The sequence below is a fragment of the Uloborus diversus genome, chromosome 3 (genome assembly GCF_026930045.1).
Source record: "Uloborus diversus isolate 005 chromosome 3, Udiv.v.3.1, whole genome shotgun sequence".
In the NCBI taxonomy this organism is placed as follows: domain Eukaryota; kingdom Metazoa; phylum Arthropoda; class Arachnida; order Araneae; family Uloboridae; genus Uloborus; species Uloborus diversus.
In genome coordinates, this window is record NC_072733.1 from 50,235,499 (window position 1) to 50,261,473 (window position 25,975).

At 32.5% G+C, this 25,975-nt stretch overlaps 1 protein-coding gene across 2 annotated transcripts in view; it reads right to left on the reverse strand.

The window, feature by feature from the left end:
* Positions 1–25,975, reverse strand: part of LOC129218028 (rho GTPase-activating protein 26-like) — a 194,818-nt gene that overhangs the window by 53,492 nt on the left and 115,351 nt on the right. For both annotated transcript variants that reach the window (XM_054852207.1, XM_054852206.1), the window contains 3 exons: positions 24,658–24,716; positions 3,933–4,038; positions 197–356 (listed from right to left, as the gene is read on the reverse strand). In XM_054852207.1, the coding sequence (XP_054708182.1) occupies positions 197–356; positions 3,933–4,038; positions 24,658–24,716 (325 nt within the window). The remainder of the gene's footprint in view (positions 1–196; positions 357–3,932; positions 4,039–24,657; positions 24,717–25,975) is intronic.

The following is a 25,975-nucleotide window of genomic DNA, read 5'->3' on the forward strand; positions in this document are numbered from 1 at the left end:
CATGCTTAGAGGTGGATATGCCTCACAGGTTATTTCACTCAAATGGACTAAAATGCATCAAATACATCCACGTATGCAAAGTTGTTCAGAAGAACAGTTATGCCATATGTGCAAAAATATTGCTGAGGCATGGCTCACTATGATAAACGTAAGCTACTCTGATAAACAGTTTTCAAAAGGAAAGAAAAGACCTTACTTTTTCATGATTTTCGATAAGAATTTCTACAACAATGTTTCCAAATTTAATATCCATAATTGCAGCTACAGTTTCTTCTTCAGGGCGTAATAATGTTGGGCCAAAGCAGATACCCAAATTTGAAATAGTCATCAAGTTCTTACTAGACAGTTTCGCAATCCTATACATGTGAAAACAAAAAACTTCTTTTAATGTTGCATAATCGTAAACTATTAATAAAAATTAAAATATGATTTTCTTTCATGAAAAAATCAATTGCTTACATTTGAGCATAAAGCAAATTTTCTGCAAGCTACACAAGGTTAATACACTGCTGGACAGAAGAATTAACTCATAATTTTCAAATTTTGTTTCCATCATAGCTTAATTTAGTTTTATTTTGATAAAATAAAGATGAATAACTCGAAAAAAGTTTTAAATTTAGTATAACTGATAAATTTAATGAATTAATTAATATTATTTATTGTTGGTGATTTAAATGTAATATCCACTTTTCCTCCTGATCTTTGTGCAAAGCCTTTAGGTTTAATTGTTTTTATCATCTGCCGATTGACAAAGTACTGTAAGTACTTTTCTGCATTGCAAGTCATGTGCACTTGTATTCAACCATTCATGTGAAATGTTGCTTTGTCATTTTATGTTAACAGTGCTAACAGTCTTCTGACTTTGATTAAAAGTTAAATGTTTCCTTAAAATTTCAGTCCACTTTTATTCCTTTACAGGTTGTGGCCTATAGTAATCAAAAAGACTTTAAATATTTTATCATTACTCTGAAACCTGGACAAAACTCCAAAAGATAAAAAGTTCTGGATTACAGTAACAAAGGTTCCTTTTAAGCCATAAATCAATAAGCAATAATAAAAATATTATTCGGCAAAATTTGGAGAGAGTTCCATTAGGCGAATTATCATCATTCGGGGAAATTTGGAATTCCATTCGGCCCATTGAGAGATTCCACCCTGATAAAATTTGAAGTTCGGGGCGCACCCGAAAAGGCCCATCATTTTAGCAGTTAGGAGACTGGTTTTTAGCACACACCCCTCCATTTTATTTCAAGATTTTGGAAGCAATGAAATTTTAAAATGAGTGCGGTATTAACCCAAGTAAACACCAATTACTTTACCTTTTCAATGAGCTCCCAAAGAAGATGTATACACTTTTAAACTCAGGAACAAGTTACTACATCTGAACTCCTTGATAAATTTAAAAATTGAAACAACTGTCAATTTAATTTTTTTTTTAAATTCTAAATATTTTTTATTTTCAAATTTGGGTGGGGGGTGGGGGGAGATGCCCAACCTTGCCCCTCTCTGGATACGCCAATGTATAGAGCTGGCTATCACCATCCCTGTCGAACAAATATTGTAAAGCGGTAACTCTTTCATTCTAAACAATCTAACACCTGGCAACCCCCACTTGCGGCCATTTTTGCATAGGCAATCTTAGTTTATCACTTTCAGAAAAAAAATTAGCTTTAATCTGATATATAAATAATGACTATACTTTATGAGTGCATAAATGTGCACCAATATTACCCGTTTACATGTGGCTGCGAATAGGTTGCGGCCAGTTTGGCAACGGCAACCATAACTTTTCAAGTTCTTTAGGTATATTTCTTTGAAGTAGAGTATAGTTTATTTCATTAACAAATGCGTCATTTTTACCCCAAAATGCCAAACAATATTAATTTGATAAAAAATACTTGTGGGCACTTTTTGCTAGGTAACCTAGCCAAAACACATTGCCCCTTTCATAAGGTAATATAAAAATTTGATTTTGACTTTATACTCGATGAGTGTAGAATTCTGCAGCCGGACCTTGTACTATGAGGAAATTAAAAATTTATAAGAATTTATCTCTCGGTTATTTGTAGTTAATGATGCCTGAACTATCACAGTAAATTATTTTGTTTTGATTATTTATACCAAGGCCCATTTACGTACTGAATATTTTATAACAGATAACACTAGAATTACGGCAGTTTTTGTATACCTAGAAATACTGCGGGGGTCATTTTGACCCTTGCTAAAGAAATTTGCTTAGTTTCCTACAGAATGTCATATTTTTAAGAATGAAGTTAAAACAAACTAATTTAAAGTAATCACTATTTTTTTCAGGATAGAGAAGTTTTAAATCTATATAACGAAATATTTAAAAAATATTTTTTAAAGTGAGATTGAAATATTTCTAGCGTTGTTTCGGTTTCATTAAGAACATTTTAGAAATCTACAATAAATTAAATGAATATTTTATCAAATTTTGCCAGAAAACAATTTTAAACCCAAATATTTTAAGTAGCTGAATGTTTTTTTTACTAAAAGTGAAAATAACAAATAATTGTACTCGCAAGGTACGTCTGCACAGCATTTTTTGCAAGAGCTAATTTTTCTAATTTTATATGCACAAAATTGACATACAGATATCTTACAGTGGCACAAAGTTAAATTTTATTACCCTTACATTCCTTTGTTTGACATTTTCTTTTTTTTTTTTTTTTACTCAACTGAATCTTGCACTCACATAAATTTACTTTCAGCTAGAAAAAGTTTGTTTATACTTGGTATGTGTTCCTCTGAGTTCTCCTTCTGCTAAACGTAATTAAAAAATCCTTCCGCTGAGACTTTCTTTTGTACATGTTGTGAACAAAATTCAGGCAATAATAGCTGCTTAGTCTAAAATATTGTGGAAGATATATAATATACTGGTCAGAGGAGTTAGGGAATTTCAGGGAGTATTTCCTTCCCATTTGATAGAGAACATCTAGTTCTTGCAGTATTTTAAGAATTTTGTCTTCCTCAGCACTCTTTTACAAGCCTATAATATGCTTTTACAAAAACAAAAAGTCATGTAAATAAAATAAACTATTTGATCAAAAATGAATTTAATAAAAAAAGGCATCTAGCATAATCTACAATCATTCCACACATACATAGCCATCTATGCCTAATATCTTTTCACTGTTCTCTTTCCTTTAGAAAGTATATTTCCAGTATTACGAATCATGTGACAGGCAGGTGTGATGTTATACAGACACCCTTTTACTATCTTTTGTTCATTTCTTAGTTGGCAAAAACAAATATAGTTTACAGAACAAAAATATACTGTGATGAAATGCATTAGCATTTCCTTTTTCTCAAAGGGGTCAAAATGACACCTCCCATAATTCTAGATATAACCCTCCGATTGGGGCTCAAAAAAAACTTTTTTTTCTTTAAATCTATATAGTATCACACAGCACTATGATTTAGGAAAAGTCGAGAAAGGATTAGAATTTAGTAAAAATATAGAAGAGCAGTTAGCAAAAAAAGTTTGCTTGCGGTCAAAATGACCCTTTCCGTCATTCTAGTGTTAAAGATTTTCAAACAATATTCTCCTATAGAAATCTCTGCGTATGAGGAAATGAAAGTACAAGATTTTACTCTTAATTATTCAGTTAATTACGAAGAAGGCACAAATAGGAACATTAAACATTCCTTAACAATTAATTGATAAAATCTTCATAATTTTCCTAAAATAATATTGTTTTTCTTAAATAGTGTTTAAACCAAATAAACCCGGTTTAAACAAAACAAAAAAAAAGTTTTTTTTTGGTTTAAAAAAAAAAAAAAGGTTTTTAATAACTCTGCATTAAGCACATAAATATCTCAAATTGAATTTTTAAAAATTAAAAAAGCACTTTGAAACAAACTTTATACTAACTAAAAAAATAAAAAGAGGGAAAGAAAGTGAATCTTACTTGAAGAGATGTCGTATTAATAATTCTAGCATTTGAAAGTTAGGTTTCGACAGTGAATGCACTAGTGAATGTATATTATTTATTCTAAGGGCCTTATTTTCTTGTTCTGAAATATGAAAAACATTATTTAAAATACTACAGTAACAAAGAGCAAAATAATACATGAGTCATTCCACGTCAACTGACCTAGTTTTTCAAATCGTCCCCACTCGACCATCTCCGATTTGGATAAAATTTTAAAGAGGCGTAGAAATACCTTTAAAACTAACTTATGCAAATTGTCAGCTTCCTAGATCCAAATCCTGAGGATCTAGGATCTTCGAAAAATGTGATCGAAGATGGTGGGTTAGCTTTTTGTGCCAAATTGCCATGTTTACACCAAGTTTACAGGAAATTTTATTACACTGGAAGCCTGAAATTTTAGGCGCTTAAAGTATGTTTGACTGTTAGTATATTCAAGCATTTTTGTGAATTTGAGCTCGTTAGATTTTGTGTAGCATGGACATGAACGTGTGAAAAAGGGTGATGGGAAAAAGTTTTCCTGGATTTTAGGTTGTCATAAAATCTGAACAAAAATAATTCAAAAGCTTGTACTGCGTGATTCCATAGTAAAAATGCTTGTTTTTAATGGGTTACAGTTGCAGAGCTTAAATATCTATTTTCTAAAAGATATTGTGACTCAAAGTGGCTATCAAAAGCGTTCAAGTGAAAAATAGCCTATTTTCAAAGCGCTATAGCTCAAGTTTGTCACTTCGTATCTTCTTTTCGTTTATACCATTAGAAAGAACACATTTTTTCCTTTCAAAATAAGTTTTTTCTTTGATGGTGTTCTTTCGAATAAGGATGAAAAAACATGCTTAAAAATTATATCTGTCGTAACGAATTGCCTTGTTCAATCTCAGATTATGGGATGTTTTATAACGCTGGAAGCCTGAAATTTTAGGAGCTTAGAGTACTTTTGGTTGTCAATACGTTCTAGTATTTTTGTGAATTTGAGTTCATTAACTTTTGTGTAGCCCGTATGCAAAGTCTTGACCAAAGGCAGCAGAGAAACCTTTTTCTGGATTTTAGAATGTCATAAATTCTGAACAAAAATTATTCAAATGATCGAACTTAATAATTCTATTGCCAATATGCATTTTTTTAATGGGTTATAGTTGCAGAGCATAAATATTGTTTTTCTAAAAGATATTGGCATCCCAAGTGGTTGTCAAAATAGTTCACATGAAGAATAGCCTGTTTTTAATTCCTTGTAGCTCAAGTTAGTCACCTTGCATCTTCTTTTCGTTGGCACCATGAGAAAGAACATATTTTACCTTATAAAAATTAATTTTCTTTCCAACGGTGTTCTTTCAGACAAGCAAGAAAAATGAGCCTGAAATACTATTTGTTGTTAGCGAGAAAATCTCATTCTACAATATATAAAGAATGGTGAATGCCATGACAGTCGGCTTATAGGGATTATGCAACTCTTATAAGTCAGAAATAGTTTATTAATCATTTAAAAAGATCTTATAGGGATTACGCAACTGTTATAAGTCAGAAATAGTTTTTTTATTAATCATTTAAAACGATACTTTGCAAATTAAACATGTTAGAGTCAGAAAAGTATTTTGTTCAGGAAGCAGATTGATACACTAGACAGAACAAGATAATTTTCTTTTTTTTAAAATCATATTTCATTTGCAAAGTATCTTTTTAAATGATTAATAAAAAACTATTTCTGACTTATAACAGTTGCATAATCCCTATAAGCCGGTTGTCATGGCATTCACCATTCTTTATATATTGTAGAACGAGATTTTCTCGCTAACGACAAACAGTATTTCAGGCTCATTTTTTCTCGCCTTGTCTGAAAGAACACCACCAGAAAGAAAATTTATTTTTGTAGGAAAAAATGTGTTCTTTCTCATGGTACCAACGAAAAGAAGATGCAAGGTGACAAACTTGAGCAACAGGGCATTAAAAACAGGCTATTCTTTATGTGAACTAATTTGATAGCCACTTGGGATGACAATATCTTTTAGAAAATCAGTATTTACCCTCTGCAAGTATAACCCATTAAAAACATGCATATCGACAATAGAATTACAAAGTTCAAGCGTTTGAATTATTTTTGTTCAGAATTTATAACATTTTAAAATTCAGAAAAAAGTTTCTCTGCTGCGTTTCGTCAAGACTTTGCAAACTTGCTACATAAAAGTTAATAAACTCAAATTCACAAAAATACTAGAACATAATGATAACCAAAAGTACTTTAAGCTCATAAAATTTCAGGCTTCCAGTGTTAAAAAATGTCCCGTAATCTGAGATTGAACATGGCAATTAGTTATGACAGATATAATTTTAAGCTCTTTTTTCATCCCTTATTCGAAAGAACACCATCAAAGAAAAAACTTATTTTGAAAGGAAAAATGTGTTCTTTCTAATTGTACAAACGAAAAGAAGATGCGAGGTGACAAACTTGAGCCATAGTGCTTCGAAAATAGGCTATTTTTGACTTGAGCGGTTTTGATAGCCACTTTGAATCACAATATCATTTTGAAAATAGATAATTAAGCTCTGAATTGTAACCCATTAAAAACAAGCATTTTTACAATGGAATCACGCAGTACGAGCTTTTGAATTATTTTTCTTCAAATTTTATGACAACCTAAAATCCAGGAAAAAAATTTCCGTCGCGCTTTTTCACAAGTTCACATGCATGCTACACAAAATCTAGAGAACTCAAATTCACAAAAATACTTGAATATACTAAAGGTCAAACATACTTTAAGCACCTAAAATTTCAGGCTTCCAGTGTAATAGAATTTCCTGTAAACTTGGTGTAAATTTGCCAATTTGTCACAAAAAGCTAATTCGCCATCTTGGATCACATTTTTCAGCGATCCTAGATCCTCAGGATTTGGATCTAGGAAGCTGAAAATTTGCATAGATTAGTTTCAAAGGCATTTCTAGGCCTCTATAACATGTTATCCAAATCGGAGATGGTCGAGTGGGGACCCCTAGGTCATTTGACATGGACAGGGTTCATACTCAATTAGGATAAAAATTTTCCATGACTTTTCCAAGACTTTTCCATGACTTCATAAAAAATTTCATGACCTTGTTACTCAAGAATGTAGTACTATTTAATGTCAAACTTGCCAAATTTCAGAAATGAGCAATAGAAAAACTTTTACCCGAATGCCACTACTACCTAAACGCGAATACTACACACCAGCACTTACTTGTGACTGAAAAAGTATCAGTGCCCACTGCAGAAACTAATAAATTATTCATATTCGTCTTTGTCACATAAATTCAAGTAGAGTAAAAATATAATGAATTCAATACATTGATGTTTAAATGTTAAATAAATATTTTATAACTGGGGTAGAATAGTAATGAATGGGACAAAAATTGAATGAGTTATTAAGTTTCCAATAATAAATTCACTTCATAAAAGAATTGCCCTTTGGTGTCAATAGTGCATCTAATCATCCATGTTATTTGACAGCATATTTGTTTATTAAAGTAAAGCCACGTTTTTCAGAAAATTCATTTTTCTAAACCAGATATATTTCAACTGGCCACAAGAATCAGTTTTGCGAGCTGTATGTTGGGCACCTCCGTTTTACAGTATTATAATTCCCCTATTTCTGTGCTATATTGCCTGACTTAAGTCTTTGTTTAATAAAGCCTTCAAAATAATGAGATAAACTCTGATACATTAAATAATGAAATTTTTACAAGTAGTTGAAACGAACTTGGATGCAACTGAATTACTTTTTGAGCGGCGTGGCAAAATCAAGAATGTGCACATGTCCACTACTACAAAAAATAAAATACAAGAAATACTGAAAATAATGGTGAATTTAAAATTAGTGATGCCCCGGTAGTAAAATCACATTACAAAAAAACGCGAGCGGTTGTTACAGGAACGGATGAAATTGGATTCCAAAGCTCGGATTTGTTTTTGAGATCGTTCAATTTATATGAAAATATTACTAAATCACTCAATATTTCCAGCACTCTTTTAGTTATCGTTACTTTCTTACTGCCCAAGAAAATTCTCCATGACTTTAAATAAATTTCCATGACTTTTAATGAAAATATTTGTTTTCCATGACTTTTCCAGGTCTGAAATTTGTTTATTTTTTTCCCATGACTTTCCAGGATTTACATGACCCGTACGAACCCTGCATGGAATGACTCACATAAAACTGGTCATAGTTAAAAACTGAATGCACAAGTTGATACAATGATTTTGTTTCCTTTTGGTCTGAGTTATCATAGAAATAAAACTATTCAGCATAACGAAGACCAATATATTTAGTCCAAGTGTTCAATGATCACATTACCAACTGTAATTCTCTTAATTATAATGAAAACAATAATGAATTATACACTAATTCTTCTTCTTTGTTGGTGGCTCATGCTCTATATTTTCGTCACAAAAGATGGACTGTACATTACATTATTTGTACTTATTTCTTCATAACTATCTTCCCCTTTAGAAGAGTCTTATTATACACTAATTATGCAGATGAAAAGTTTTAAGCTTAAACTATTTTCACTTTAAAATGATAAATAATACTTAAGCAAAAATACAAAATAATTAACTCGTGGGTTACATACAAATATCAAAAAGGAGAAACTTCCTTTCAAATATCTTGAGAGATGTAGATGCTTTATGCAAAATGCACTGCATTTAAATTAGCAAAACACACCACTCATAACAATAATTAATGCTGAGGAAACCACAGGGCTGTTCCACATTATTTTCGAATCAAAATTATGCCTTTCTAAGGCACATGAGAAGGAGAAGTTCTAAAATCGAATTTAATCACAAACCTGGCTAAACAAAAATTCTCCTCCAATATACAACACTAAAATGCAGCAAAAGATTTTTTTTCTGACTTCGTGTGAAAATAATTTTATCTACAATGCCCACTAAAATAGTCATAATTATTCATTGAAAAAAAAGTAGGACTAAAATGTAAGAATAAGTTGCATTGAATGCCAATTTAGGATCAAATTCTATTTGAATAGGCTTAAAACAGTTTTGTACAACTTTCCACCCTAATAATCCCTTCATTTAATAAGTTAATTTGATTAATCGGGTTTAAATAATGGAGCAAGCTGTGGCAAGTTTGTCACCGAGTTGCCACAATTTTGCCAACTGCTAAGCCACAATTTTGGCCCAGAACTGAAGGAGAGCTAAGATCTCCAGCACCAAAGTACAGTGGCTGAAGCCATGACTTTCTGACCCATGTATTTTACAACCATACTTTGCATATACTTTCTTTGAACTTGGTGATCACCAGCTAAATCCTTTCTGTACAGTAAACCAGTGGCGTAGCAAAAAAAAAAAAAAGAATCAGGTCATAAGATTTTTTTCTGATGAGAGGGGGACAGGGGGAGGGTTTACACATTAGGATACACCACTTAGTAAAACTACTAATATTTCCTGCAATTAACCATTTTTTTAATGAAAAGTGATCAAATATGCTTTGTGGTAAAATATGAATGAAATGCAAGAAGCACTAATTGTCAAGAAAATAGAGTTCAAAAACAAAAAAGGAGTGAGAGAACACCAGTACAGTCAATTCTCAATAACTTGAAGTCCCAAAGGACTGGCTAAAATGTTCGAGTTATGGGAAATTCCTACAACAGTCTCAAGAGTTTGGGACCAAATCAAAGCTTTGAGATAAAGGAATATTCGAGTTATGAGGCTCGACTCATCGGGATCCGACTGTATATATATACACCATATAGGTTGGATTGAAGTTAATGCACTGACTGCTGTGCTTTGGCCAAAACATTATGGTCACCAGTAGAGATAACACATCAGAACAGAAAATAAATAGGTTAGATTGAAGCTAACCAATAGGAATACACGTCAAGAGACAAACCCATCAGACAGATTAGAAGTCATCTATAACCAAGAGGAAAGACAACTTACCCAAAGTCAAGGAACAAAAGTTAACTGGCTTTAACTAGCTAAAGAATAATCAACCTACAGTTCACTCTTTGACTTTTTGTGATTAAACTCTTTTCGAACATCACTTTCTCATTTTCCTTTATTATACATCATATCATAGACAGGAGTGCATTTTCTTGTTAGATGATATTCTTTTTGTTTCAAAATTAGTTCAAAGTTATTAACAAACAAACATAAGTGACAAATTTATCAAAATTATGCAACAGTGTCAATACTAAAATTGTGCGAATAACAAGGGTTAAAGGTACTCATTTTGGTCACTTCCATGCAAAAATTTTGAACTTAAAAATATAGCTGTCAACTATGAATAATATAAAATTAGGAGATTTAAGTTCACGATAATTTCTTTTAGAAGTGAGGGGGGGGGGGGAGAATAACAAATTTTATGGTACTGTTAGAGCTATTTCTCATTTGATTGGTATATTACTTGGTACATAATACCATATTTTAATGGAATGAAATCAGTAAAAAACTATTTCGGCACATATATTTATATTCATCAATAAACTTGATTTTTTAAGTTTTATCTTTAAATATAGTAACGAACAGATTTCCAAATGGCGCTTTTATTTCCGAAAACTCCTCCAAAAGGAGCTTTCACCTGAGTATGGTACAATGTCATTATATTAGATTATACAGTAGGGTGGGTCGAAAAACTTTTTTACCCTAGTGAATTTCTAATAGCGTGGAAAACTTGCGCATTAGCATCCTAATAACGGGAAAAATGTTTATATATATTTTTAATAACTTTTGAAATTGTGCAAGAGCCCTCAAGTTGGCAAAAAATAGGAAAAATCAGCAATTTTTCAAGACGTATAATTTTTTTCAAAAAATAATTTACTTTATTTCTAATAGTATAAAAATACACTTTGTAGTTTCTGAAATGTATAGAAACAACTTAGAGATACATTTATCATTTGAATTTGCGCAAAAAGTCTTTAAATACCATTTTTTAAAGTAAATGTCATATTATTTCAATTCTTAAGCTGATGTAAAGCTGTAAAAATATACTATTAAACATCTATTTTAATTTTTTACTTACGTTTTTCTTATGCTGAAATGACTCAGGACTCACCATGTGCAGGTTCACATCTCTCCGAGGGGGGGGGGGGTGAAAGCGTGCAAATTCAATGGAAGTATCAACAGAAAACAGCAAAAATCAAGCAAACCCAAATGTAAATACATTTATTTCTCAAAGTTGAGGTGGGGGGTAGGGGGGCTATAAACCACCCCCTGACCCCTTAAATGACGGGCCTAAATGTGAGGTGATGACAGCAGCAGGAATAGAAGTGACATTTGCCAACAAAAATATAGGAAAATATAGGAATTTTCTGAAAAAAATATAGGAATTGGATAGAAAATATAGGAAGTTCCTGAAAAAAATATAGGAATTCGATGGAAAATATAGGAATTTTTTGTAAACAATATAGGAATTTTTCGAAATAATATAGGAACATTTTGAAAATAAAAAAAAGTGGACATACAGGAGTTTTTATAACAAGGCAGGCCAGTAGGACATTTTTTTTTCAAAATGCAATACAGTCGAACCTGTCTATCTCGAATTTTACGGCACATAAGAAAAATTCGAGATATGGAGGCTTCGAGATACAGAAGTTTTGAAAAAAGTTCTAAAAATAAGTAATTAGAGCAATGACTCGAAAGTAAAACTTTGGGAGCAATTTTACTAATCAACAATGTCCCCTTCCTCTCAGTTTCAGAATGGATTTAATTGCTGGAAAACTTGCTTTTTGTACATAAAGTTTTAATTCTGGAGGATTATGTGACTGCTAATATTAAGAAAAGTGCTTTCTGTCTCCAAATTCCAGTCAATAAAGATTGTTGTGGATGGAATTCAAGAAAGACACTTAAGTCGAAATTCGAGTTATGCAGGTTTTCAGAAAATTTCATTCAAGACAAACATGGGGGAAAACATTGAATTAATACTTTATGTGCAGGGAAAATGTAAAACTTCGACACAGAGAGGTTTTTGAGATAGGCAGGTTCGAGATAAACAGGTTCGACTGCACTACTATTTGATTAAAAACATGTAATAACACTACCTGACATAAGTGCAATACATACGCATAAATAAGTCTAAAAATACAATTCTGCTTTGTTCTTAGACTTTTAAGCACTTAAGCATCTTGTCTGATTCCATCCCGTGAATGACCAAATATGGCGACTATGTTTCACACGTAGCTGCTGGTCCGGTAGCTTTCCGATTGGAAAAAAATGATAGCTCCAGATTTACCCTATTATGTTGTTTGTATATTTATTTTGTGAATGAGCTGCTATTGAATGTGGAATTTTGTGAATGGGGCCGCTTTTACGATGCATAAATTTGTGAAGGGGCCGCAAAGCGGACCCAATTTGTGTCTGGAACGACCCCAAAGTGTGCATGTCTTTCCGACTTCCTCAATTCTTTTAAAATCGAGAACAGCTTTGCGTATTCTTTTTTGAAAACTTGGCTGTGCGGCCTCTTCGGAGGCATTATTATTAAAATGAACGTTTAGTTGATACGTGAACTGCAGCATCTACATTCCACACAATTAAAACCAAAACAATCGAAGTTGAGATGAGCTATCCCGCAAGTAGCAATAATTGCAACCATAGTCAAACGCAAAGTTCCGAAAAAAGAAAAAAATCGTGCGTGTGGAGACCTGAAACGGTAAGTGGCCGGAGAGCCCTTCCTAGAATGACATCATCAAAACCTACACAGCCCATGCGCCCATCATGATCGCCCAAGTTCATCGACGCCGAGTTCGAAAGTGAAGTTTTGAGGGCTTGCGCAGGAGCTTCATGGGCTCAGAATTGAGCTGCAGAGACGAGCTAAAGTCAACCGCTGCTCCACTCAGGAAGAAACACAGTACAGGGCACTCAACACATTTTAGCTTTAGAAAAGGAAGGAGACCATTTTCAACTAAAAAGAGGACTAAAGAGGACCAGTTAGGATTAAAAAGATGACCTTGGGAGGACCATTCATTTAATTTAAAGGAAGCACCAAAAGGCAAATTAGCTGCCTGCTGCTAAATCCATGAAGATAATTTGTTAATTAACCATAATACTGAGATTTTTAATGATACAATTCCTTTATCTTCTGCACAACTGTTCTTTTTATCCATTGAATAATAATATTATTTACACAAACATTTGGATGGGAGGGGGGGGGTTGCTGGTAGTCCCACAGAAGGAAAGATGAAGCTGTGCTTCATCTTTCCTTAGTTTAAAATTATTTTTGTGTTTTTCTGTCTTGTAATGCTTCTTAATAGCATTATACCCTTCACAACCGATATGAATCTATTACACACCAAACAGATCTACTGTATTCAAAGTTTTCCTAAAAATGTCTGAAATGCTCAATCACAAAGGGAAGCAGATCACATGAGGCTTAGTTTAGCAATTTTCATATTCAAAGTATATTTTCAAGAATCATAAAGCTTACATTAAAAAATTACTCCATGATTGCAGGGCCATGATTAGGGGGGGGGGGACAAATCCCCCCTTAGCAGGCATCATGCCACCTGCCTTGTCTAGTGGTCAGAGAAATCTGACTGCGACAGGAAGGTCCGTGTTCGAATCCTGGCTCGGGCATGGACGTACTTTCTTTTGTCCTTTCTTTGTGTGAATCTAATGTTATGCTGTGAACAATTGCCTACCCTATAAACTGGTCCTTATGACATGTGTGTACTGTGGAAGTCGGACTTCACATCAAATGACAGTGCGGTTGGAAAAATGAAGCAGCGCATCCCAAATTGCCAGCCTAGCTGGCACATGAGAACAACAGCAGGCATCATGACAATGAAATGATGTACACAAATTCAACTTGATGAAATTACATACTTCAACTTTGTTTCATATACAAATGCTACTTTAAAACGCTATGTACTCAATTATTCAAATTTAATATCCCCCCCCCACACAAAAAAACAGTAATAAATGAAAATAAGCAAAGAATAATCAAAATTAAGTTTGAAAAACTAAATAAACTCGAACTAAACACAAAAATTATTAATTTTTTAGTTATTTAAATAAAAATTAAAACGTATCATGTCAAAAGAACTTCTAATTGTCATAAATATAAAAATATTTATAAGATGCAAAACTATTGAAAGCTCACAGAAGCATATTTTCACGAACCAAGTTCAATGTTGGCATGTTTCCCATAAAACATTTATTTTCTACTAAATTAAACATAAAACATGCTAATCTAAGGTGGCATATGGGAAAATAACATTCAATTGGGAAAAATATTTCAACATTTACATGATTCAAAAAGATTGAAATTTCAAACACAAAAAGCAATTTTCCACGAAGTCCGGGTAAGTTCAATGTTACCGTGGTTTCCAAAATAATTCCTTCGTTAATTACTGAAATTAAATGAAAAATAAGCTAACCTAAAGTAGCATATGTCAGAATAACTTCCAATTGTGGAACACATCAAAATATTTATAAGATGCAAAAGGATTGAAATTTCAAACGCGAGATACAATTTTCCGTGAAGTCCGAATAAGCTCAATGTTGTCATGGTTTCCAAATTTTTTCCTTCTTTAATTACCAAAATTAAACTAAAAATAAACTAAACTAAGGTAGCATATGTTAAAATAACTTCCAATTGTGGAACACATCAAAATATTTACAAGATGCAAAAGGATTGAAATTTCAAACGCGAGAAGCATTTTTCCGCGAAATCCGAGTAAGTTCAATGTTGCCATGGTTTCAAAAATAATTCCTTCATTAATTATTGAAATTAAACGAAAAATAAGCTAAGCTAAGGTCATGTCAAAATCACTTTGGATTGTAAAAAGCATCAAAATATTAACAAGATGCAAAAGGATTGAAATTTCAAATGCGAGAAGCAATTTTCTGCGAAGTCCGAATAAGCTCAATGTTACCATGGTTTCCGAAGTAATTCCTTCGTCAATTATTGAAATTAAACGAAAAATTCGCTAAACTAAGGTAGCATATTTTAAAATAACTTCCAATTGTGGAACACATCAAAATATTTACAAGATGCAAAAGGATTGAAATTTCAAACGCGAGAAGCATTTTTCCGCGAAATCCGAGTAAGTTCAATGTTGCCATGGTTTCAAAAATAATTCCTTCGTTAATTATTGAAATTAAATGAAAAATAAGCTAATCTATAGCAGCATATATCAAAATAACTTCCAATTGTCAAAAACATCAAAATATTTACAAGATGCAAAAGGATTGAAATTTCAAACGCGAGATGCAATTTTCCGCGAAATCCGAGTAAGTTCAATGTCGCCATGGGTTCCAAAATAATTCCTTCGTTAATTATTGAAATTAAATGAAAAATAAGCTAATCTATAGCAGCATATGTCAAAATACTTCCAATTGTCAAATACATCAAAATGTTTACAAGATGCAAAAGGATTGAAATTTCAAACGCGAGAAGCAATTTTCCGCGAAGTCCGAATAAGCTCAATGTTACCCTGGTTTCTAAAATAATTCCTTCGTTAATTATTGAAATTAAACGAAAAATACGCTAAACTAACGTAGCATATGTCAAAATAACTTCCAATTGTGGAACACATTAAAATATTTACAAGATGCAAAAGGATTGAAATTTCAAACGCGAGAAGCATTTTTCCGCGAAATCCGAGTAAGTACAATGTTGCCATGGCTTCCAAAATAATTCCTCCGTTAATTATTGAAATTAAATGAAAAATAAGGTAATCTATATCAGTATATGTCAAAATAACTTCCAATTGTCAAAAACATCAAAATGTTCACAAGATGCAAAAGGATTGAAATTTCAAACGCGAGATGCAATTTTCCGCGAAGTACAAATAAGTTCAATGTTGTCATGGTTTCCAAATTTTTCCCTTCTTTAATTACCAAAATTAAACGAAAAATAAACTAAACTAAGGTAGCATATGTTAAAATAACTTCCAATTGTGGAACACATCAAAATATTTACAAGATGCAAAAGGATTAAAATTTCAAACGCGAGAAGCATTTTTCCGCGAAATCCGAGTAAGTTCAATGTTGCCATAGTTTCCAAAATAATTCCTTCGTTAATTATTGAAATTGAACGAAAAATAAGCTAAGCTAAGGTCATGTCAAAATCACTTTGGATTGTAAAAACATCAAAATATTAACAAGATGCAAAGGGATTGAAACCTTAAACACGAAAGCAATTTTTCGCGATAAATCAAACCGAATATATATATGTTCAGAAAATTGCACTATTGAAACACAATCCAATGATTTTTGAAAGAATTCAAGCAATAAAGAAACTTTTCATACATTTTCAAGGTTTTCAAGCACTTGAAAAAAAAAAAGACCTTTTTTTTCCAATAACCTTTCAAGGTTTTTTTAATGGGCGTACGAACTTGGTTTAACACGCGCTGCGGCGGCGTGTTTGGGTGTACAGTAACTTTTAACGAAATGAAAAAACTTTTAAAATGTGATAGGGTCTGGTGGGGGAAAGTGGTCAATGGGGTAAAGTGGTCATAATTCAAATAAATGGCTATACCTTAAAAATAAATGTTCGAATGAATGTGAAAATTTCATTTTAGAGTAGTGCAGTTAGAAACTACATTTTGAATACAAAATTTTACAACTGGCAAAATTTTATTTGGTAAAAAAAAATATTTTGAGTGATTATGATTTTTTTAAAAATATAAACACCTTTTTTAACTTCCTTGGGAAATTTTGTTTGTTAGAATTATGAACAGATTGACTGCACAGGAAGCTTCCTACATGTCTCAAGAACTCATACTCATTAGCAGTTAGCTGAATCTCTTTTCAATAATTTTTTAGAACAATTTTAGTAAGATGGGGTAAAGTGGTCATAATATTAGGCTTAACGAATATTGTTCTTTTAAAATCACTTAATCTTTAAGTATAAGGCAGGTATCAATTAAATATTAATTTCACTTAATATGTATTGTTTTTACAGTAAACAAGGTTAAATATATGAGTATATGCGCATGCATACGCATATACTCGTGTAGGCACGTATATATACGTATTCACATAAATGCACCAATAAACACGTATTTGGGTATCTCGTAGTATTTTTTATCTATACAGATATACATTCGACTATACACGTATATACCCGCTTTTTACTCGTACTTATACGAACACTTATATACTCAGGTAGACACGACGTATATACACGTACATACTCGAGCTGACACTTACATACTAGCATATGATATACATGCATGCAGGGTGAGTTTAAACTCTTGGGCAAATTTTTAAAAGGTGTTAGAGAGGAGGATAAGAAGTAAGAATCATAAGAAACATATGGCCACAAACTCAACGCTGACGCGCTACATGCACGCAAAGCCAGAAACTAATGAATGCAAAACAGGTCACAAATTTATTACAAAAAAGACAATTTTACACAACGACTTAAGAAAGTTTTAAAGTCATTGATGAAACTTGCGGCCGGCATCTGTAATACATGCATCGTAATCACTCTGTTGCAATTACGAGACTCTTGAAAAACTTTCATCAGTCGCTGCGCCTTTGTTGCGATGCGTGTATTAGAGCTATTACAGGCCTTACTTTTTAACAACTGTCTAAATATTTCTTAAGAATTAAAATGTCGGGTAAAATCATCTTTGTGTAACAAATTTGTGACCTATTTTCATTCCATCGATTTCTGGCTTTGTGTGCATGTAGCGCGTCAACGACCATAAGTTCCTTACGATTCTTTGCTTCTTATCCTTCCCTTTCACACCACTTAGATTTTGCCCAAGATCTTGGATTCACTATGTAAGCATACATGTATATTAGCGGATATACTCGTAGATATACGTGGATACATGTACTGATGTTTACACGTAAATGTACGTATATACGTCTAACAAGTATATAATCGTGTTTACACGTAAGCATACGTATAAACTCTTGCTTCCACATATATATATATATATATATATATATATATATATATATACGTGAGTAGGCACGTACCAAACACGCACTGGATATATCCACACATTAACTCCTGTATACCCGTATATGTATGTAAATACACTACTGGCCGTTAAAATTGCTACACCAAGAAGGAATAATCTGAATGAAACAAAATTTTGCACACGTGATGGCAACATTGACACTAGAAAACGATTACAAAATGAAAGCAAAATGATCATTTATTACTGGAAAAATCTCACATGAATGGAGGTTTAAGTACCCTGTTGCGCCACCTCTAGTTGGAATTTAAGAACCGATACGGTCGAGCATTGAGGTACAGCAGTTTCGTACGATGTCTTACGTCTTCTCGTACCACAATTGCTGTAAACGCGCCACTAATTTGATCAAATTTACAGGCTGTCCAATTTACCGTCTCAAGTGATCCCAGATATGCTCAATTTGTGACAAGTCACAAATCGCAGACCAGAGCATCGCGCAGACCAGAGAAAGTGATAATGCGGAAGAGGAAATCCCTTTACACCCTTGCTTTGTTTGACCGAGCATTGTCATGTTAAAAAATGGTTCCTGGGAGCCCCGTCGTGAGTGCTAACACGTATGAGTTTGATTGAATGAGTGGCACGTTTACAGCAACTGTGGTACGAGATGACGCAGGATATCGTAGGAGACTGTTATGTATCAATGCCCGATTGTTTCGCTTCAAGTACATCGTACATTCACGCTAGAGGTGGCTTAACAGGGTACTTAAACCTCCATTTATTCGAGATTTTTCCAACCATAAATGATCAATTTGCTTAAATTTTGTAATCACTTTCTAATGTCAATTTTATTATCACGTATGTAAAATTTAGCTTCATTCTGGCAATTTCTTCTTGGTGTAGCAATTTTAATGGCCAGTAGTGTATCTATGTACACTTATATATGCGTATATACGTCGACTATACACGTATATACTCAGAAACTCAGGTATGCACATATATACTCGAGATACATGTGCAAACACGCAAATGATGTTCGTTTTGCGCGTATATACTCGCATATACACGTGACTCGTATATACTCGTGTAGACACGTATACACTCCTGTAGGCAATCACGTATACATGCTTATACGCTCGTGTATACACGAATATACTTGAGTAGGCGCATGCATGTATCTGATGTATACATGTATTTATTCATATATGAACATGTTTACTCTTGTTTAAACAGCACGTATATACTCGTGCATACCCGCATATACTCGTACATGTACTTGTAACTATAAAAATAACCAAAATATACAAATAATAGGGTTATTTGTAACAGTTTTGTAGCTGTTTTTAACTATGACCACTTTACCCCATGCTATGACCACTTTCCCCCACCCCATGGGGTAAAGTGGTCATAAATACAAAGGGAAATTGAAATGTTATAAAACTACTTAAATCAATATTTTTTTTTCCTGAAATTCAATGTACGTGTTCTTTAATAATGCAATGTAAAATAATTACAAAAAAAGTTGAAGTATTTAAAGAATTTATTGTATTTATTATCCACGTAAGTTGAAAACCTACGATTTTATGACCACTTTACCCCACCAGACCCTATTTAAGTAAAAACTATGTAAAAGCGGACTAATCAGACTGAAATGTTAAAAAGCGGTCTAAAGCGGACTTTACCATAAAAAACGAACTTTGGCGGGAAAAGCGGACCATTTGGGAGCCCTGCTTAGATAAAATGGCGTCTGCGCGTCGCTCGCGGAAATGCAGTAGCAAAAAGTCGGGGGAAAAGTAAAAAAAAAAAAGGAAGCGGAAACTGAAAATATAGGAATTATAGGAAAATAGGAACCTTTTCCAGAAATATAGGAAAATATAGGAATATAGGAACGCTGCGATGCCTGCAGCAGGTAGGGGGCTTACTCACCACCTTACCCGATTAAACAATCAATTTGGATGCGATTCATTATGCTGAAGTTCTTTAAATTCTGAATTTGTATCAAATGTTCTTGATCTGATTGTTATTTACTGTTAAAACCTTCTCTGTTTTCATGCTTGTGACATTTTCCTTCAGCCTCTGTCACAAATGTAGCTTCTTCTACCGATTGAGTGTGGTATCAAATATTTAAGTTATGGCAGGGCTATGGCTTTCAATTGAATGTTAAACATCCGTTTTAATGCTTTATTTATTTTTCCATTATGTTAAAATGACTCAGGACTCACCATGTGGAGGTAGCAGCAAGTCCAGTTCTCTCCTCCTCCCTCACACACACACACCCTACCCAAACAACCAATTTGTGTGTGATTTTTCTGTTGAAGTTCTTTTAATTCTGACTTAGTATCAATTGTTTCATCACAGATCTTCATCTGAATGTTGTCTACTGAAGAAAACCATTTGGGTTTTCATTACTACAAACTTTTCCACCAGTCTCTGTCACACGTTTTACACATCTCTCTGCTGACTAAGTATGGCACGGAAATTTTATCTTTTTGTTGAAATTTCGATACTCCGTTGGCAGAAATTATTTCAACTTGTGATCCAGAATTAGCTGTTAAGAACCTCAGACCCCTCAGTTACTCGCACAATGGTTAACTGTGCTAACTGGGTGTTAGGACTTCGTATTTCTCATTATTTAGGGGAGAGGGGGTGGTCCACAGCCCTCCCCCACCATGGATTTGAGAAATAAATGTATTTACATTTGGGTAGGCGTAATTTTTGCTGTTTTATGTGGAAATTTCCATTGAATTTGCACATTTTAACTCTCCCCACCCCGGAAAAATTTGAAATGACGGGCCTGCACGTGGTGAGACCTGAATCATTTCAGCACAAGAGAAATGTATGTAAAACATTAAAACGGGTGTTTAATAGTATATTTTTATTACTTAAATGTCAGCTTAAGAATTGTTGAAATAATAGGAGTTCTACTTGAAAAATGCTATTTTATGGCTTTCTGTGCGAATTCAAATGATCGATAATGTTGCCCCAAGTTTTTTCCATACATTTTGGTAACTACAAAGTTCAGTTTTATACTATTAGAAATGAAGTTTTTTTTTTTTTGAAAAAATTATAAGTCTTTAAAAATTGCCGATTTTTTCTATTTTTTGCCAACTTGAGGGCTCTTGCGCAATTTCAAAAGTTAATTTAAAAAATTATCAACATTTTCCCCGTTATTAGGATGTTAATGTGAAAGTTTCCGTGCCATTAGAAATTGATTAGAACATTAAAATGTTTTTCAACCCACCCTATTTTATATATTAATATAATTTTATATAATAATATAAAGGCTTTAATAACGGAATTTTTATTTAGTCTCTACAACTTCACTATAAAGAGGCATAGCATGTTGTATCTTTTATTTAAAAGATAGACAAGGCTTCTCTGATCAAATCAAGTTTCCCTGTTAGCTGAATAGTTATTTTTATTGCTTTATATGATGATTCAATTAAATTTCAAGATAATATTTCTTCCCTTATCAGCAATTTCAGGATGGTCCAAAACACTATCATCATTTTGACCGTTATTAGTGGCACTTTCAATCAGTTTTGCATAGGTCTAATCTGACATAGGGACGAATTAGAACATAGTATGTGGTTTATTTTTTACAATCCAGTAGCTGATCCAGCCAATGTACTAAAGACCTGGATATCTAACATATTAAAGCACAATATCCAGCAAGGTACCCTGTAGTAATGAGGGAAGGAAAATTTTCCACTACATCTTTCGAAAAAAATACTCAATAAAAAAATCCATTTTGTGATTAAAGTCCTTAAAAAGGTAATTACTTGTTCTTGTTTCAGCCATTAACTTTTTCTCTAATATACAATTAGTAAATAAAAAAGAACAAATGAAAAGTGCATAAAAATGTTTCCTTTCTGCCCTCAATCATTTCACAGGGTTCATACACTTTTGTTTAAAAAAAGTTCCCTGACTTTTCCAGGTTTTCCAGGTGGTTTTTTAGAAAATTCCAGGTAACTTGCTTCATTCAAAATTTAAGCTTAAATAGTAATATTTTCAAAATAATTAAAATTGTTTAGAGTAGCAATGCAGAAGAACTGAAACTTCTCCCCTTAGATTTAAAAAATAAAAAAAAAAAAACCTTGGATTTTTTTCCCCTTTGTTTTCTCTGTCGAAATTTTAAGTTTTTTTTAAACATTTTGTTCAAAATTGTTTTAATTTGTTTACTATTTGTTGAAAACAGAGTACTTTCAACTTATTTTAGCGTTTCTTTGATGTCACGCGTAATATTATAGCGTTTTGCTGTAGTCCAGCAGCAACTTTTTAGCATCCGCTTTTGGTTTACAATACTTTTTTATTTTCTTATAAGTAGGTTACACAAAACATATTGAGCAAAATGCAAAGCTAAATTTCAGTATAAATACGATTAACTTGTTGCATCAATCGGCATATCATGTAATGCATAGTAACAAAAATCAACATCTGCCGATCATAGGTCAATGCCAATAATCTCTTTTTTTTTCTTTTTCACATATTAAAGGACGCTTACATTAAAATTTCAAATTTTCTTTTCCAGAAAGTAATAGTTAATTTTCAAAAATTCATAACTTTTTGCACATTTAATGTTATTTTCAATATTACGCATTGATATAAACATCCAATTCTGTTTCTGGAAGTTTAAGTCTACTTCCATAGTGCAAACGATCAAATATGATGACAAAGTGAAAAATTTAAAATAATAAGTAGATTTCTGGATTTGTAGTATAAAAGTAGTAATAAATAATTATTAATCCTTAAAAAACTACAATAAAAGCAAAATAGTCAGTATTTAGCACATAAGAGTCTAAATCAATTAAAACAAAAAACATGTTATGAAGATTAAATTTTGCATTTTTCCAGAAAATAATTACAAATTATCCGAAAAAAAAGGCACAATTTGTGTTGTTTTCAATAGTTTGCATTGCAATTAACATCCAATGCCGTTTTCGGGAACTTAGGCACTTAAAAAGTCTTGCGTACTTCCATCTTGGGAATGACCAAATATGGCGACTATGCCCAAAAAAAAGAAATAACTTTTTTGTCACATGAAGACAATTAAAAAATAATAAATCTTCATGAAACTACACTTCATTGAAAAGTTTTTATCACATTTGCGTCCGAGGCAGTGAGGATAAGATTAAGTTTTAAGAACAAAATTTTTCATTTCTCAAGAAAATTATTTTAAATATTAATAGAAAAACAATTTGCAGACCATTTTTTGTTATTTTCATCAGTTTTCAATTAAAGAAAACATCCAATTCTACTTTGTTTTTAGAAACTTAGGTATTTTAGGATCGTATCTACTTCCATCTTGTGAATGACCAAAGATGGCGACTCTGTTTCACACGTAGCTGAAATGATTTTCCGATCAAAAAAAAAAAGATTTTCCCCGATCGACCCTCCCATCTACAGGTTGTGCTTTCGAAGCAGTAAATTGTCTTCTCTCCTGTTGAGTTTGCGCATAATAGCTGTTCACCTGATTTTTTTTTTCCTTGGGAACTACTGAGAGCCAAAAATGGCGACTGCTGAAGACTTTTTGGGTCGCCACTTTTATCATTGCTTTAAAATTGTTACAATTTTTTTTAAATACATCGATAAAAATGAAGATTAGATCTCATAAAACAAAATTCCCTGGGAAAAATTTGGGAAAAGAAAAGTTTTGGGGACACATTTGGAAATTTCCCCGACATTTTTGACTAAGCTATTTTCCTTGATAATTCCAAGTTTTCCCGGAGCGTACGAACCCTGAACCGAACAGAATGTTGTGGCAACCCATCTAAAACTTTAGGTAGTAGAAAGAAATGCGTTCCCCTCACTAACACCATGTAAGAAAATCTTCGCTCTTTTGGCGCATCTTTCGTTGTGAAAAAAAACGTTCATTTTTCGATCGCCGTTTTTAAGTGCCAGCGTCGGTTTCGATAAAAATTTACAATTTTTTCCGTGAAATCACAATAAAAACGAAGACTAGATCTCATGGTACTTAATTCCTTGGGAAAAAAATTTTTGGAGGACAAAATTTGAAAACTCCCTGACTTTTCCCTGACATTTTTGACAGTGTCATTTTCCCTGACAATTCCCGGTTTTCCCGGAATTCCCGGAGCGTACGAACTCTGTTTCAATGCAAGAAAACAAGTTTTAATTTGTGTGTAGTCGCGTATCTTTATATCAAGTTAGTGCTCTCGTTTCGGTATTCTCCTCGCCCTAGCGATCCATGAGATGAAAAATAATTTTCAATGATTTCATTTAGTGTTTGTTTCAACTAATAGAATAGATACCATTTACTACATAAAAGTATGTAATGAAGAACAATGCTTACAACATATGCTGAAAGAAAGCAATTACCTCGGTGCTGACTAGGTTGTTGAGCTATTGGTCTAAATGACCAACAAACATTTTTGAAAGCTATGCAACCTTGAAATACCGAAAGAAATTTGAAAAATTCTGTGCGAGGATTGGAGAGTTACTCAAGGTCAGCTACACAGATGAACCGCTTAATCAATATTAGGGGTGGTGGGATAGAGTGAAATACTTGACAATGAGCGGGGAATAGATCAATACAGGAATACTTAAATACAGAAGTTATATTTTATTATTTTGCATTCAACAATAACGTGACTTGATAAGTTAAATAGTATAATCTTGAAATTTTTCTCTCAATTTTGAAAGATGTAATGATTATTGAAGTACTTTCATTTCATAATTATTTGTTCAGTATTTGACCATAAAATTGATATTAGAAAGATATTGGTCAATTTAAAACAAAAGTATACTCAATTGACATGAGTTGGTTTAAGGGTATAGAGCAAAAAGTTTACAAAATTGCTTTCTACTGAAAAAAAGTGACAATACATACTGGCAGCAGCGATAAATGCACCATGTAGCCTAAATGTAAGCAATGGCTCAGGAAGGTTTCTGAGAATAAAATAAAAATAGTTAACCAACACTTCATAATGATTTTTAAAACACAAGTTGAAATTAAAGGGTTGCAAATATTCAAAATTAATCACACTAAGAACACAACTATATGAAATTCCTTTACAGAGACACTTGGAAATCATTATAACATTTAATAGATCAATGATTATTTTTGTAGAAGCTAATAAACTCTGTAGGGAATTCAATGTTTTTAAAAAGAAAGCTATATCTGATGTGGTCTGAGATGGCAAAGAATACCTAAATGGGCATGAAAACATTTTGACAAAATAAAAATTTCTCACTACCAGGTTTAAACAACAGACTCAAATGGACTATTTAACAATGGAATAATAGAAATAATGAAAATCAATAAAAGATAGGAGGTATCATAGTTCTTTTTAGCTTCTGAAGACTAATTTTAAAAAGTTCAAGTGTGCTTAGTCTTGTTTTCTTGGAACTAATACAAATTATTTTCTTGTAGTAATGTGAATTTCAGTTTTGGATGAATAACAACAAGGATCCACCGAGAGCATCCTTAAACAAGACTATAGAATTTTCGAGGCAATATTCTTAAATTTTCCAGAGCCTCTCTAGAAGTTTATCTTGCTGTTATTGTATACAGTGAAAATTTCACAAAGGCTTCCCTCAAGGAACCAAACTCTTTTGACAGGGTTCCCACTCCTTTTTCAAAATAAAAACTAAGGACTTTCTAAGCACTTTCTAAGGACTTTTTCAAAAAAATTAAGGACCTAAACAATGCTAATTAAAATCAATCAACGCAAAATGCTATAGCAGTGTGGATGGTAAGACTGTAATTTAAAGAAATTTTAAAGCACAAAATTCTTTTAACAGGGAAAAATATCTTTCCCCTCAATTTTATGTTAAATGTTTTTTTTTAATTGCATACATATAACGAATATATAAACCCCCTTCAGTTTGAAAATCCCCCCCCCCCCAAAAATAACACTTTAACTAATCATCAATAGATTACAGAACCAGACCCAAAAATATTTATTACTTTTTAACTAAACCAAACAGGTTTTCAGAACTAATAAAATTTGTGATCTGAACTTTTTTTTCCTTTGTCAATTCCCAACTGGCAGCAATTTTATGTTGAACACTGAATGTTTTTATATTAGAGTACAATATGCAGCAGATTTTTTTAGGCAACAACTTGCAGAAAAAAAGCACATTATACAGCCCATACATTAATGATATGCAAGAACAAAACAGGTCAATTCATAATCTTGCGTAAA